We start from the raw sequence: 16,252 nt of genomic DNA on the forward strand, positions 1-16,252 counted from the left end.
TCTGGCGTCTCCTCCCTGTGAGCCGCGGGGATTGGCCAGCTCCGCCCCGGAAGGGGAATGCGTCACTTCCGCAGAGTCCGCCATCTTGTGGACGGTTGCGGGAGGCAGCGTTCGGCCGGGCAGCCCGCGCTCTGCTCTGGTGTGGCGCGGCCGTTTCTCTGCCTCGCAGGCCGCGTCTCGCCGCCCCGCTACGGGCCCGGAGCCGCCATGGCCAATAACAGCCCCGCTCTCGGCGCCGGTAACTGCCAGGGGCAGCAGGCCGCCCAGCACCAACCTGGCGCCGTCCCGCCTGTCCAGCAACAGCTGCAGAGCGGAGCCCCCAAGCCGGCGGCCTCAGGCAAGCAGGGCAACGTGCTGCCGCTCTGGGGGAATGAGAAGACCATGAATCTGAACCCCATGATCCTCACCAACATTCTCTCGTCGCCCTACTTCAAGGTCCAGCTGTATGAGCTCAAGACTTACCATGAAGTGGTGGACGAGATCTACTTCAAGGTGAGCCTGCGGGCCGCGCCCTGGGCGCCGCGGAGTCCTCGGGGCTCTGCTGGCTCCTGTCCCCGGCCTCCCTGCGGCTGGGGATTCTGGATGGGGAGGTTTAGATTGCGGCCTGTGGACTCTGTCGTGCCTTCCTGATCCCTTTCTTACTCTAAGGGATGGGGCCAAATCTCTTTTTTTTATCGCTTAATTGGGGGAATCCAAGGTGTTGCTCTCTCTTCCTTATAAAAGAAGGGGGTTTCGCTTCGGATTTGGATTTACGGAGTTGTAAGTTAGTTTTGGAGTGGGTAATGTGAGCCGGGGCACTGGGGGATGAAATGGCCGTCGAAGGACTGTGCCTTCAGCCGGGGAGCGTAAGGAGGGCACCCCATGGGCACGCCACTTCTAGAGACAAGCATCGTAGGAGTTCCCGACATGCCATATAACTGCACAAAAGGTATGGTGTTGGCCGTAGGTGGTTTCATCAGGAGTTAGCATGTGGCCTTCTTCCTCAGTTAGACTTTAGGTGCCCTCCTTTCCCCCCCCTCCACCCCCCCCAATAAAAAACTAATTCATTTTAGTGCTTCTCCTGGCATTGGATAAGACGCACTAGGGATACAACTGAATTGTATCAGTGCATCCATGTCTCAGTTGTTGTTTCGTTAGCAGGACTGAATCAGTTTTGCAGCGAGGCTTCCATCAAGCCAGTCTCCCAGGTGGAGGTATGCCTGATTAATGCTCATCGACACAGCCACACTCTTTGTTCTGATAATGAGAGCAAAACTGATAATTCAGGCTGCTGTCTTTAGTCATCTCTGTTTTGGTGGTTATTGTAATATTTCTTTCAGTTGAATTGATTCTGCTGGTAATGTTACTTTAGGTTTTAATGTATTTTGGGAAATGAAAAAGAAGTAGCCTTTTGGTCTCCTTTATCCAGGGCAAGTCAAATTACTGAAAGCCACTGGAAAAAATAATTCCGAATAATATTTTGGTAATTTTTTACATTGTGCTTATGAAGTCAGTGCTACTGGTTTTCATCCTAATTGCAGCATTTCTCTGCTCGTGCTGTCATTTTGAGCAAACTGTTTAATTCTACTGTTTAGATTAATATAGATTATCAACAAAGCTTTTCTTCAGTTTACCACTTGCTGCATATGAGATGAAAAGAATTCATTCTGACTAACAGAATGGAAAGTAGTATTTTTGTAAGTGATGGCAAGAGCTGAAAAATGTATAAAAGAAACAATTTCACAAAATTTGAGAGCTTACTGGACCTTACATGGAACTTTTCCATTTTTATTGTATTTGTTGCTTAGTATTAGTAGAGCTCAATTGCAGTGGATCAGGTAGTTCATTTGCTTGTCCTTGTGTTTCATCCCAGAAGTGGCTTAATCTTAAACTGAGGAAGAATTTGGAAATACCATTCAACATCTGCTTATTGATCTTATGTAAATAAAATTTTTGTACTGAATTTGATAGGTATTCTGACTCAAAACTGCATGCTCAGCCCCTTGCTTACTCCTGAGTAATAGATGTGTAGGAGAAGATAACTTGATGGTGAAGATACTTCATTGATAATAATAAAAAAAGTCTGTTCATGTTTTAAGATTCCTGAAAAAATGCCGAGGTTTTTTTTTCATAGTAAGTGTTACATCCACCCTAGCAGGTATATTTTTGATATATTTTATTTGAGAAGCAATATGGGTGGCTTTTTTAAAAAATTCTGAAGATGCTGGGTGCAGAATTCTCAGGGAATACCATCTTAAGTCACAAATGACACAAAAGACTGGGACCATTTTTGAAGTATCAGATTCTGTCTGGATATTAGAATTAATTCACTTGTGGTTCTGGTATCCTGTTTCATTTCTTTATCTGCAAAGTGGGTGACTTTCTTTTTCTTTATCCCTGCTACTAGCACCACATGCATGTCCTCAGCTTCATTTGATCTGTGTACTTCCAAAAAGTTAAGCATACGCAGCAGTCTTTGTAGGTTCCAAAATTTAAACACTATTCTGAAATGAGTATTGCTTTCAGGGCTTCAGACTTTTTAATTAATATCTGTCTAAACGAGCATGTTTATATTGATTGTGGCCAAAAATGTAAGTAATTAAAAAGTTTGAAGGCTACTGTTGTGATAGTGTGATACTCAACCCTTAGATTATGAAATACTTGGTCATAAAGTATCTGAAAGTACATGAAGTAGAGCATAAGCATGGATATTTTGTGGTTCTTTTCTTGAGCAAAAAAACTGCAGTATTTTAACAGTAATATCTTAGTGTGGTAGTTAAAAATGAAAATGTTTTGCTTTAATCTTGAATCTGGTGGAAACAAGCCACTTAAGATTAATTTAGGATAGGTATTGTTTATATTAGGTTTGCATAGACAGCTAAATGTCATGGAGGTTGTAACTGTAATTTTCTTTTTTCCCTCCCCACCCTCTCAGGTTACACACGTTGAACCATGGGAAAAGGGGAGCAGAAAAACAGCAGGCCAGACAGGGATGTGTGGAGGGGTAAGTAGAAGTACGTGACTTCTTAAATTTTTCTGTCTGGTAAATAAATTTCTCAAGCATAGCTAAACATGTCTGTATGTTGTCTAAGTATCTAGATCTAAAAATATTTGTTAGAAAGAGTTTATATATTCTCCTTAACTTCCAGAGCTGTGGTTGCAAAGCATGTTACTTTTCCCACATAGCTCTGTTTAAAGATTAAGATTTTATCCTGTGTTAGCTGTCATATTCTTTTGTAGATTGTCACAATGTCTTTGTGACTTCCTGCTTTGTCACCTAACTTTTTGTCTTTTAAAGGTGCGTGGTGTTGGAACTGGAGGAATTGTGTCTACTGCCTTTTGTCTGCTCTACAAATTGTTTACACTGAAACTCACTCGTAAGCAAGTGATGGGCCTTATAACTCATACAGACTCTCCATATATTAGGGCTCTTGGATTTATGTATATTAGGTAAGTCTCAGTATAAACAACTATTGACTACTTAAATATGCAGAAAGCTGTATTAAAACTTTACATTCTTTTTGTACTTAAAGGTACACACAGCCACCTACAGATCTATGGGACTGGTTTGAATCCTTTCTTGATGATGAAGAGGTATGTCGGCGAGGGTAATAATTTGTTTTCTTTTGTTTCTTTTCATGTTACTACTTTAGGTTTAAACACCATTTGATAAGACTTTCTTTAGATTGTGATGTTATGTTCTTGTAATTTCATTGATTAGTGTAGGAAGCAGGTCTGAGCTGGGACTCAGGTAATTTTTCTTCTATTTCAAACATTTAACATTTAATTTGTTGGGATGTTGCTGTGTCAGATGTTACAAAACCACATGAAAGATGTTTATTGGAACAGAATGCAGACATCAGCCTGTGTGAGTGAGGCTTCTGTGTGTTATACAGGAAAAGAATTATTTTAAAGGAGGGTGTACTGAGTTCTGGGAGTACAAAATGTGTGTTTTTCATTTATTGCTGGCACAGGGGAAGTTGGTGCTTATGTAAGAGTGGGAAGTAGAAACCAACATTCACTTAGAAAAATTCTACAGAAAATCTCTGTGGTTATTCATGTCCTGGAATAACTAAACCCAGGATTTCTTCAGAGGAGAATCAGCCACCACTGCATAAGGTGGCATTGTTACTTCTAACACTCTTAATGACTTTGCTAATGGGGCAGAAAAGAAACTTGGATTTGCTAACTGAAGAAGGTCAGTAAAGAGGCTGCATTGTGCAGTCGGAGAGGAGAGTATGTTGGTACCCTAGTCCTGATCTACCATCAGAAAGAGTAGGAGCTGCTATGTATGAATATACAGTCTGCTACATACTGTTGCAATTTGTGTTTGTTGAGCAGGTTTTAAATTACATCCTAGGTTTAAGAATGGAACAGGAAGGATCACTTGTCCTCTTCAGCGTGGACAGTAGGCATCTTGAAGAAATTTCACATGTTGTAGTTGCAAAGGATGTCTGAATACTCATATTAATAGTGTTAATAATACCTGTATCTGACTGCAATGCAGTGTATTTATTTTAAACAGCTTTCATGCTAAGTATCAAACACGCTGTGCAAAGGAAACAGCTGTTACCTAAGGTAAACCTATGTTATTGTATGTTTGTGCCAAGAAACAAACCAAATCCGAATCTTCGTTGCATCGCTGTGATACCCTCCTTCTCCCCCAGGTGGTGCTGGTTAAAACGAATTCTTTGCACTGTTGCATTGTAACTTACCAGGAGGACCCGGGTGGCTTCGTTTTTTTCAGGGTCCCATAGACAACTTGATTCCCAGGACAATAAAGTGATCATAAGTGCAACTCATTGTGCAGATCTTAACTGGTTCATTGTTCAAAGCACCTTTTTTAGTTAATACGTTTCAGTTTTTGCAGATATTTGCTATCAGCATATATTTGTTTACTGTTGTTTAAAATCTCCCAATATATATTTTGGATTGGTGTTTCATTCTCAGCTGCTTTCAGTAGCTTTGTGCTATGTAGGAAACAGTGCTTGGGGATGTTTGTCTTTTAAGTTTCTTACCAGTCCTTGCCAGGCTGAATAGGATGAAGCAAATACGTATATGTATGTGTGTATATATCTGTATGTACACACACACTATATATATATATATATTGAATTACTTAAACATACAGAACTTTTTCCTCCAGTTATTAAATATGTGGAAGCAGTTCATCTTTTATCATGCTGCTGTGAAAAGGTTCCCAGGATACAGTTACTTTTCAAAATGCTTCTTGTGTTTATTTTGTTTAATTGTACATACTCTCCAGGTGCTACGTTTAACTCCTTTTTTTCTTCTTTAGATCTCTGCAGCGATTATATTTGGAAAAACTGTATATCTGAACACTTAAATGTGTGTGAGTGCAAGCAGTTTTACATTTAGATTTTCTCTTCCTGTTTAGATAACAAATCTCACTTTCCTTGTGTGCTTGCACTATAGGTTTGGGACTGACAATAGCTGACTAACATGTCCTGAGCTGTGAGAGGGCATAGCAAGAAGGCCTTCATGCGGTAATGACCCTTTTCAGAGACAATGGTCATCATGGATTATGCGTTTCCAATTATTTGTTCATTTATTTATTTTTTTACATATTTCTAAATTAGAGAACTCACTGCTTCATGGCAGTTGGTTTGCTATTGCTTCCAATTCTGTTAGGATGCCATTTTGTACTAGAGGTTTTTCTATGATCATTTTTAGACAGGCAATGATGTTCTTAATTGATTTAGGCCACAGGGCTGGGTATGAGTATACAGTTGTACATCCATGGAGTATTAAATGTAGTTTGAGAGGACTTTGTGGCATATAAATACAAATTGTACCATATAACGAGACTGTGTAAGGGGATTTAGCATTAATCTCTTTGGTGACAGTCCCTTACCATGCAGATGGCTGCAGGATTAGTATGTGCCTGCATGCATATATATTAAGTCCCATTTCCTATCTGTAACATACTACCAAATCCAAAGGGTACAGACTTTGAATTTTTCTAAGGAAATATATTAGAATATGAGACAAACTTCCATAATCATGAGACTTCAAGAGGGCAGTAATGTAGCTGCATTTATTTTAAAAAATCAGTAAAGAGTATTTTTGACCATCAGGATATTTTTTGCTTGTATTTTGCAGGACCTGGATGTGAAGGCAGGTGGGGGTTGTGTTATGACCATTGGCGAGATGCTTCGCTCCTTCCTCACTAAGCTTGAATGGTTTTCCACGCTGTTTCCAAGAATTCCTGTGCCAGTCCAGAAGACCATTGACCAGCAAATTAAAAGCAGACCTAGAAAAATCAAGAAAGATGGCAAGGAGGGAATGGAAGAAATAGACCGTCATGTAGAACGTAGACGTTCAAGGTTGTATACATGTTTTAAAAATTGAGTGTTAAAGATTGAATATTGTACTACTTATTACTAGAAATGTATTGTCTTTTCATTGATAGATTTTTAAGGCAACAGGCAAAACAGATTACAGATGCTAATGGATTAAAATAATCACATTTGGTATTTTAAGATTAAATATAGACCGTGTATGTAAAGTATAAATTGGTTAGTAAGGAGGGTCTCTCAATATGAAATACAACTTTTTAAAGTTGAGTATCTTTTATTTTAAAAGGTCTCCAAGACGATCCATCAGTCCTAGGAGGTCACCCAGAAGATCCAGAAGCAGAAGTCATCATCGGGAAGGCCACGGATCATCTAGTTTTGATAGAGAACTAGAAAGAGAAAGAGAACGGCAGAGGTTAGAACGTGAAGCGAAGGAGAGAGAAAAAGAAAGGCGGCGATCTCGAAGTAGCGATCGCGCGCTAGATCGGAGGCGAAGCAGAAGCAGGGACAGGTACAGAAGCCGTAGCCGGAGTCGTGAGAGGAAAAGTGATAGAAGAGACAGGGACAGGGAGCGAGAGAAAGAAAATGAACGGAGCCGGAAGAAAGAGAGAGATTATGATAAGGAAAGGGGTAGTGAGAGGGAAAAAGATCGATCTAGAGAAAGGTCAAAAGAAAGGAAAAGTAAGGGTGATATGGAAGACAGAAGACATAAGGATGACAAGGATGACAAGAAACACCGGGATGACAAGAGGGATTCCAAAAAAGAGAGAAAGCATAGTAGGAGTCGAAGCCGAGAAAGAAAGCATAGGAGTAGGAGTCGAAGTAGGAACACAAGTAAGCGTAGCAGAAGCAGGAGCAAAGAGAAATCGAGTAAACATAAAAATGAAAGTAAAGAGAAGTCCAGTAAACGAAGCAGAAGTAGAAGCAGAGGAAGAACAGATAGTGTTGAGAAGTCCAGAAAACGAGACCAGAGTCCCAGCAAAGAAAAAATTAGAAAGCGTAGCAGAAGCAAAGAACGTTCCCACAAACATGATCACAGTGACAGCAAGGACCATTCGGACAAACATGATCGTCGAAGGAGCCAAAGTACGGAACGAGAGAGCCAAGAAAAGCAACATAAAAACAAAGATGAGACTGCGTGAACTCTTTTGGAAGTGGATCACATTGAATCCTATAAATGTTTGATTAAATCCTGCTTATTTTTTCTTAAAGTTGAGATTGTGCAGTAGTTGATGAGCACTCTTCTCCAACCTCCCTCTAGGCTGCAGATTGTCATTTCCTATTTTGGGTAGGGAAGTGCCTTTGTAAACCCATTCAATGCATTGGCGGTTTCAAACCATTTGTTTAGTTTAATTCATAATGCAGATATTATTGTTCTTGCATTTTTATTGTTCAGATGTTTCTGAAATGTACAGTCTGTACATATGTCCTGAAAATGTTTTAATTCCTTTGGCATGGTTGCCATGTTGGTTAAATTTGTATGAGGCAATAAACTGCCACTAATTCTACTTTCATTTTGTAGATGTGGAATTATCGTTTGTATCCTGAAGTTAGCATGGCTGTGCTTTACATGATAGTATGACTTTTAGGGATGGATCTTGAATGTGTATTATAGCTGAGATATTTATGTGCATACAATGTACATTGAGGGCTGCAGATTTAGAACTAACATTTATGTCCACTGTACCTGCTGTTTTTTCAAAAGCTTTTAAAATGTATTATGTTGTTGATCACCACTTGTGTTAAATTGAGAGTGGACTTTCAAAGAGATAGTGGTTTTGATGCAAAGATTTAGATTATGTTTGGGCTTGTTTAGTAATTCTTTGGAAAGGCTACCTCAAGTGGACACTGTAAAGGTTGACAGATGAGTACCAGAACCATCTATGCATTTTATTTGTTTGAAAAAAATCCATGTAAGCTTCTGTATTTTATTTTTTTTAAAACACAATTTACCCATTTGTGGTCTCAATATTTTTAATTAGCAGCTATACTCTGGCATTTATGATAGTCCTGGGCTAATAAAGGCATTCAGGATGGGAAGAGGGAGGTAGGAAGAAGATTATTACAAAGGATTTCAGTTTCAAGCTTCCAAAGCATTTTTATAAGTGTAAACATTTAAAGTAAGAATAACCTAATAGTGTCCTTTTTTAAGTCATATTTTCTACAAATAGTAAGGATTGCAGTTTGTGCTGAACATTTCATCTGGCAGATAATTTTTTTTTTAACAGGTTGTTAGAAGCAGAAACCAAAATGCATTATAGAAAAAAAATCATACCATTTAAGTCCAAGTCTATTTGATAGATTATTCTGATGACTTGTATACTAAGTGAGGAGAACCATCTGGAATAAACTCTCAATTAATTCCTTTGTACTGGGTGTCAACTTCTCCCTGCATGTTCGTTGCTAGTTGAAGAATGGGTTGCTCCACATTTCATTTTCAGACTAAGTGACACTTTGAATACAAGATTTTGTGTAATGAGGACCTTTTAAGGAAGATGTAGGTAAGAAAGAAATGCAGCAGCCCCAAAATTGGCAAAACATTGTGTGACATATTGATCATGAAGTGATTTCAAGGTACAAATATTTGTGCCTTTTTTGCTTCTGTATGATGCAGGTCATCTAGGTGTGATACTTAAATACTAGGATTTTTTTTTTGTTTTTTTTTAATCTCCAGGAGAAAACAGTGATTCAGTTTTTTGCAATACATTTCAATCCATAGGATTCAAAGAATCCATAGGATTCAAAGAAGCAAAAAACCCAGACTCATTTATTTTTTCTTCCTCCCTGCTCTTACTCTTTTCTGAATTGTTACTCTTTTCTTTGTAATCATGATCCCTAGAATTCAAAATCTTTTAATATTGAGGTTCAGGTATTATGTGCTTATACTTTTGTTACATTATTTTAAATCCAAGCTTGAAACAGCTTAACCTTCAACAAGTAAAATCCACTGTAGTGTAAAACCAAAATGCTGAGCTGTTCAGGTAATATAGGAGGAGAAAACTATTGCCCATTTAAGAAGAACCCTGATTATTAGAGTGGTCTTTGCAGTCTGCCAGGAGATTGCATGGATTCTGTTGAAACAATGAGGTCAAATCTAATTTATCTTATTTGCCCCTTGGAAGACTTTGCTTAGCCCTGGTAGTTTTTAACCTTCAGCCTGTAAGTTTCTGAAAGAAGTACATTCTAGGGCAGAAAGGCTGCAAGGGCTTGTATTCTGTCGGAAAATGGATTACAATTTCCAGTTCCTTCACTGCTTCTCTGCTACCATTGATCTGAAATACAGTTAGAATTATTTATTTGCAAGCAAAGTCCAAATAATTGAGAACCTACCTTTGACCTGAAAGCGGAAGAGAGCCACCTAATTAGTGAGCATTTTGATACAGCTTGTGCAAAGAGCAGTCTTTTCCACTATCTCTTACAAGTGCAGTAATTTCAGAACTTTTATTTTACAACTAATAGACCTCTCTGACTTGGATTTAATTTGATCTGTATTGTGTACTTGAGCTGGCCGTGTAATGGATAGCTCAGTATTCATGACTGTCTAAGACCCATGAAAATTATTTAAACCAATGCACTGATCCTAAGTTATGATTGCGATTTAGGATCATGCAGTTTTTGGATCTGGATCCAGGGACTCTTTTAATCCATTTTTGTCTTTTTCATGCCATTCTACTTCATGTGACCTTCCTTGAAACCAGAAGGAACAAATCCACAAAACTTCTGCAAAGCAGCTCTGACCAGAAGGGTAAGAGCAGTGAGGTCTCTGAAATTTCCTGTGCCTCAAACATTAAGTACTTACAAGGACTAATAGTCTAATTTGAGAAATACATCTCTACTTTGTTTTTACTTTTTTTCTTTTGAAGATACTACTCAGTTGAACACTATTTCAGATTTTCATAAGTAGCAAACTGGCAGTTATCAAGGTTTTGGCCCTAGAGATTCATGTGTACCTCCTGCCACTTAGCTGTGCAGGTAATTAGTGTACAAAAGGACTGTCTGTATCTGTATATTTTAAACATAAAAGGCTGGTATTTCTATTACCTGTATTGTAAAAGGTAATTTGAATGGCAGGGCTATATATCAAAAGTACATTAGGGAGGTACATCATGCATATCATGATCTGCCTGGATTTTGAGAACTTTTCTGTGGAACTATAGGATAGTATCAGAAAAGGCTTAATGAAGTGAAAGAGGCTTTTATTGTAAATAGAGGAGAGGAGAAATCAGTTTTGATAGTAGGAGCAGAAGAAGGTTTCTGAGATACGGAACTTGAACAAACCAGGTATGTTTAGGATAAATACTGCAGGAAAAGTCTGAGTAATACATCGTAATCTCAATTATGATTCATAATTTACCTCCTTATCTGAACCAGAATTTTGATCTAGGTATGTTGTTGGGCATTGCTCTTTCCTCTATAAATCACTTTAACAGAATTCAGAAATTAAGACAACTTTAGTTATAGAAAAGCAACTATCTTGAGAAATGTTCGTTTCACTGGCTTCTTTTGAAGTTGTTTCTAGCTGTTCATATAGCTTATCTAGCAATTTATATAAGACTATCCTGTTGAAACCCCAGAAGAAATAAGGTAGAATAAGCTGACATAGCCCACACCTTTTTATACCTTTTTAAAAATAAAAATCAGATGTGCAACCTAGTTTGATTTGTAGTGGGATGTGGTGAGGCTATTAAAAATAAGCCTACATTAGATAAACATTAAATGTGACAGTGTAGACTGTATGATGGTATACAGGCCTCAATATAGATTTATTTTAAAGTGACACATATAAGATGGGAGGGATGAGACAAACCGGAATAACAAATGTATACTCTGCATTTTATTTGGAGTCACATAATGCTAAAATGTTTACAAAACGTCATGGATTTGGAATGAATGTACAGTGTTCTTGCCCATTCCAACAGAGCTTCCAGAACAGGTTACCAAAACAACATTAAACATAAACCAGCATGGTGCTTAAAATCACTGATGTGAGGACTAGCTAGCAATGTGAAGAAAATAACTTTGGTGGCTCAGTGTATCCCTCAATGAAGCTTTTTCTTTGAAAAACTGTTCTTTGTGCTTCCTTCCTGGCCAATATACCACAAACTATCTGTGGGTATCAGAACTTTGCATTAGCAGGTAGTCAGATGGTACTAATTAATAAGCATTCAGTTTTGTCCCCTATTTTCTGCCATGTAGGTTTGCAAAATCTTTATGTGGGGAAAACAGTTGAGTATTTGCTGACAGTGACTACTGGGGAGAAGAAAATGCATTGGAAATCCAGAGCCCTTTGAAGTAAATGGTCTGAATGATGATAATATGGTAATTTTTCTATGGACCTAGGCCCTATGGTTGAAGGATAAAGACAAAACCTGAAAGGGGAGCTAAAAATAGTTGAGAAAGGTAGTAATGGAGAGGAATATGGTGTTTGACAGTAAGTTTCGACTATTTAAGGCTTGAACCTCAGTGAGCCTGTGACAGGGCCAGAGCCCATGAACTTTGCAGAGTGTGGGAGACAGGACAACCCAGGACAAACCCAGGCCTCACCTCGAGTACTGTGTTCAGTTCTGGGCCCCTCAGTTCAAGAAGGATATTGAGGTCCTCAAACAGGTCCAAAGGAGGGCAACCAGGCTGGTGAAGGGACTCGAACACAGATCCTATGAGGAGAGGCTGAGGGAGCTGGGGCTGGTCAGCCTGGAGAAGAGGAGGCTCAGGGGAGACCTCATTGCTCTCTACAACTCCCTGAAAGGAGGTTGGAGCCAGGGGGGGGTTGGTCTCTTTTCCCAGGCAACTCTCAGTAAGACAAGAGGGCATGGTCTTAAATTGTGCCGGGGGAAGTTCAGATTGGATATTAGAAAGAATTTTTTCACGGAGAGGGTGATCAGACATTGGAATGGGCAGCCCAGGGAGGTAGTGGACTCTTCGTCCCTGGAGACATTTAAAAAGAGACTGGATGTGGCACTCAGTGCCATGGTCTAGTGACTGCAGCGGTAGTTAATCAAGGGTTGGACTCGATGATCTCTGAGGTCCCTTCCAACCCAGCCTATTCTATGATTCTATGAAAACCAGTTTCATTTAATGGTCCAGTCAAAAAAGAAGTAATGCTAATGGGACTCTTTTACTGTTAAAGTCCTATGTGGGGTTGTTGCCTCATTTGACTCATTCAAGTCAAAATGCTGATGAGAAAGTGATCCATTATCCATTAGTGAATTATGTTATTATATTTTAGTTAGCTGGGCCAGATGATAACTGGTTGCTTTCTGAGGCTTCTCGGCATGAGGCAAGTACCAAGTGATCCTTCTCACACAGAGATACAGGCATGTTGAAGCAGAGGACATCCAGCAATAGATAGTATCATATGCACACATTGTAATTAAAATAAGCCAAAATCATATAAGCAGACATAGAACTATTTTAATATTATGCTGCTAAGTATTTTCCACTATATACAATTCCCACATAGCTGTCTCTAAAGGGACACTGTAACTTGGTGAGTTCTGCCCTGCTGGTGATCTTGCTACAGCACTGACAGAGAAAGCAGATCCCCAGGGAAGATTAATTAGGGTGCAGGAATTTCCAGAGCTTATGCAGTGCCACAGTCCAGCCTTCCCTCTGGTGGAGATGATATATGTAGCTTCTGCATTGTTTGATTGCCAGTGCACATTGATTACAGAAAGCCTCTTTTGATATCTTTTTAATTTCAGGACTCCAGGGAGCTGAAATGTTGAGTATTAACAGTATTTAAACATTTTTTATAAATACTATGTAAGTTTCACATGAAAATTAAATTCCAGTTAGAACTGACAAATTATTTTGGACAAGTGTATGAACCTTAGATGTTTATTCCTGGTGAAAATTTAAAACTTGTGACAGAACTGACAACATAAAGATTTTGCATACAAAACCCAAGATTAATTGGAAATAATTTCAAAAAACTTGGATCATTCAAAAGCTTTCAGTGCAAATTTGGTTTCTGGTTCTTGTTAACAGTACATTTTTACAGACTTCCAGTATTATAATTTTTTTATCAGTTACAGTAACTTAGCACTCCAGTAATGGTTTTCATCCATGAATCACTGCACTCCCTAACTAATTATTTCTTCTGCTAAGGGAAAGTAAGAATGATCATAATACCTGTTGCCACATACTTAGATGCACATGATGTGTTACTTCCCCTGGCTTCACTGAAAAAATAAACTGTGATGTTGTACTGGGTGTTGCACTGCAGAGCAGACAGGGTGCAACTGCCCTGCTCCAACCAACAGCTTTTCTTTTGTGCATTTCAGCCCCATGGACAGGAGCCCAGGTGACCTGCACAGTGTCACTCCACACAAACACAGACCTGAAGTCAATGGGGCAACAAGGTGCTGGGAACAGGCAAGGCAGAGAGAGAGAAACTTGGATGTGAACTGAAAACTGGCATGACACTGAGACACACGTGAAACACTGGCATGATCCATGTTTCAGGTAGCGATGAGGTTCACATTTTGAAACTCCAAAGCTGACCAGTATTGTGCAAACAGCCTCATAAATCCTAGACTTTTTGAATTAATTCAGTACCCTTTCTATATCAATAGAGGGCATTCCAATGTATAGGTAGGAATTATTTATCTCCTCAATTTGACATTTCAAAGAACATAGAGCTTCAATAACTAGCATTTTTTTTCTCCAAATCCCATGGAATGCATTATTAATTTTCCAAATTTTAAAAACTCTCTGTGAGGAAGTTTATGATTTTGGTACACCCTTCCTAATGCAGCAGGAAAAAAACAAACAAAACAAGACTAGAATTCAAATGTTATGCCAGGACTATATGTTACTTCTATGCCTTTGCCTGATAATTGCGAAGTGTTAAAACTACACTATGATGTCTACTATATGATGTCACATCATATATAAACATAGAGAAACCTGAAAAACCCCAAACCAACAACATGATCAAAACCCAATTTCAGTCACCATTGAATTTAGTCAAGTCTTGACAAGAAGATTGTTCAGTACCTTATCCAGCATCTATGTGACCTAATTTTCAGATGATAGGCATTCCATTTGATTTTGAGTAATATTTCCTTTGTTTACTCTTGTAATCTTATAATTACTGTAATAACTGCTGCTTTCTCTCATACTATCATGTTGTGACACTGGCTATTTTTAAAAAAACTCCCATACACTTTAGTCTAATTATAAAAAAAAACCAACAAAACCACACAAAAAATCCATATATGAATACACAACCAGTGTCAACAGTATTCCACAATAAACAGGATCAAAAGCTTGTTTTGCAGATCATATAAACTATACCCTACAGTAAGTGTCCAGCTACTGCAATCCATCTACAATGATTGAGCATTTATAAGACTCTTGACAGTGCAGTAGATGCAGGTGTACTATCACTAGAGAATTAATAAATTCGGAGATCATTTATTGTAATCTTGCATTCCTAGTATATTAAAGTAGTCAGTATGCACATTTAAGGCAAGAGGAGCTGTAGGCACAAAACCAAAGATTGAAGAACGTATAAAATTTGGTAAAACATTGGAAATTTTTCCACATTTGCATGTGTTTTCTTCTGACCCATTAAAAAATTATGAGGCAAAACCAAAATACCATTTTGAAGATTTAGCTGTGTTACCTGAGAAGTCTATTAGCCTAGTCTCAGCCTATAGCCTGAGAAGTCTATTAGAAGTCTATTAGTCTATTAGAAGCCTATGAAAAGGAAGATGTAAAAAAAATTAGAAATGCAAAGTGAAATATTTGGAAAAAATTATTTTAGTAATGACAACAACTTAAACCACTACAATTTTAACACATTTATTTTACTGATATATATTTGCACAGAAAGTTTATGCAGCAAATTAGATTTGGCACAGGTATGCACATCATTTTGCTTTTTCATTTTCCTCTCTCAGTCTTACTGAGACTCCAGTTCTCAGTTGTTAACAGACTTCAAAAGACCTTGTATATTAGTTTATTTTACAGTGGCTTGTAAACTCTGCAGAAGTGTAAGAGTAACAAAATAGCAATGAAGAAGTGCATGTCAGACAATCACTACCCCAATTTTTTGTTTAATTTTACGAAGAGTACAGTATCATTCTAGAAAATAGTCAAGCAAATGAGCAACACTCACCATTTCCAGGCAGCTGAAAAGCAGTCCAACAAATATTAATGATTTACTTGCTGCACCGCTCATCTTGTCAGAACTTTGCTCCAGCCTCGCAGGGGGATGACCTCAGGCCAGGAGTATCGTGCAGCAGCGCGGGGACCGAGGTTTTACTGCCCGGGACGAGGGGAGGAGGTGCCGGGTGAGACCCTCACCCCCTCCTCTCCGCTGTTCTCCCGCCCGCCGGCAGCCCCTGCGGGAGCGGGTCCCACCGGCACCGGGCTCTCGGGCAGGCAGGGCCGCTGGTTTTCTTTTCCCCCTCTCACAGGATGGAGTTTCTGTATTGCTTATACAAGATTTATTAACTAATGTAAATGTAAATTCGAATTTTGGTGTTCGGTGTTTGCCATTTTTGTCCACTTACAAGGATTTTTTTTCTTTTTTTTCTGTCAGCGATGATGCCCTCGGCGTGCTCCCCTTTGAAGGAACACTGCCATGCGACTGGGGACCACTGCCTCACCCTTTGCTGTGTGCTGGAAAGAGAAATTTTCTCTCATTTTTTTCGTACTCACACCCAGCTTCTTCCCGTGTCCTTTGACAACACGACTTTACGTTTTCTAACTATAACTTCTGACTGACGACTCTGGGAGTCGAGAAACGGTACCTCTCAATGAACCCATAGGGTTTTCTTCGGTGGCTCACACGAACGTAAGGGAGCCTGGGGATCGGTTTTCTGACGGAGCCAATGTGTTGATTGGAGTTTCACACCCCGAGGGGACGCGGGACCACCGCCGGCTGGCCACCTGGTCCTCCCAGCTGCCCGCCACGGGGTTCGGAGGGCGGCTCCCGGTGTCCCGGG

At 39.3% G+C, this 16,252-nt stretch overlaps 1 protein-coding gene and 2 long non-coding RNA genes across 3 annotated transcripts; 1 reads left to right on the top strand and 2 right to left on the bottom strand.

The window, feature by feature from the left end:
* Positions 1 to 42: 42 nt before the first annotated feature.
* Positions 43 to 8,667, top strand: PRPF38B (pre-mRNA processing factor 38B). Its single transcript, XM_071750980.1, has 6 exons — positions 43 to 492; positions 2,915 to 2,983; positions 3,278 to 3,429; positions 3,513 to 3,573; positions 6,103 to 6,326; positions 6,586 to 8,667. The coding sequence occupies exons 1-6, from the start codon at positions 58 to 60 to the stop codon at positions 7,436 to 7,438; spliced, it is 1,794 nt and encodes a 597-aa protein (XP_071607081.1). The 5' UTR covers positions 43 to 57; the 3' UTR covers positions 7,439 to 8,667.
* Positions 8,668 to 12,687: 4,020 nt separating this feature from the next.
* LOC139799231 (uncharacterized) lies at positions 12,688 to 13,818 on the bottom strand. Its single transcript, XR_011727155.1, has 2 exons — positions 13,428 to 13,818; positions 12,688 to 13,009 (listed from the first exon to the last, which is right to left on the bottom strand). It is a non-coding gene; the product is annotated as an uncharacterized lncRNA (long non-coding RNA).
* A 1,270-nt stretch (positions 13,819 to 15,088) lies between these two features.
* On the bottom strand, positions 15,089 to 16,247 carry LOC139799230 (uncharacterized). The gene is made up of 2 exons (XR_011727154.1): positions 15,421 to 16,247; positions 15,089 to 15,283 (listed from the first exon to the last, which is right to left on the bottom strand). It is a non-coding gene; the product is annotated as an uncharacterized lncRNA (long non-coding RNA).
* Positions 16,248 to 16,252: the final 5 nt, after the last annotated feature.

This window comes from Heliangelus exortis, chromosome 8 (assembly GCF_036169615.1).
Source record: "Heliangelus exortis chromosome 8, bHelExo1.hap1, whole genome shotgun sequence".
Lineage (NCBI taxonomy): Eukaryota > Metazoa > Chordata > Aves > Apodiformes > Trochilidae > Heliangelus > Heliangelus exortis.

Coding starts and splice junctions, on each gene's coding strand:
- PRPF38B (XM_071750980.1), top strand. CDS start 58: ATGCGTCACTTCCGCAGAGTCCGCCATCTTGTGGACGGTTGCGGGAGG. Junction 3,430..3,512: donor CTTGGATTTATGTATATTAG/GTAAGTCTCAGT, acceptor TTGTACTTAAAG/GTACACACAGCCACCTACAG. Junction 3,574..6,102: donor CCTTTCTTGATGATGAAGAG/GTATGTCGGCGA, acceptor TGTATTTTGCAG/GACCTGGATGTGAAGGCAGG.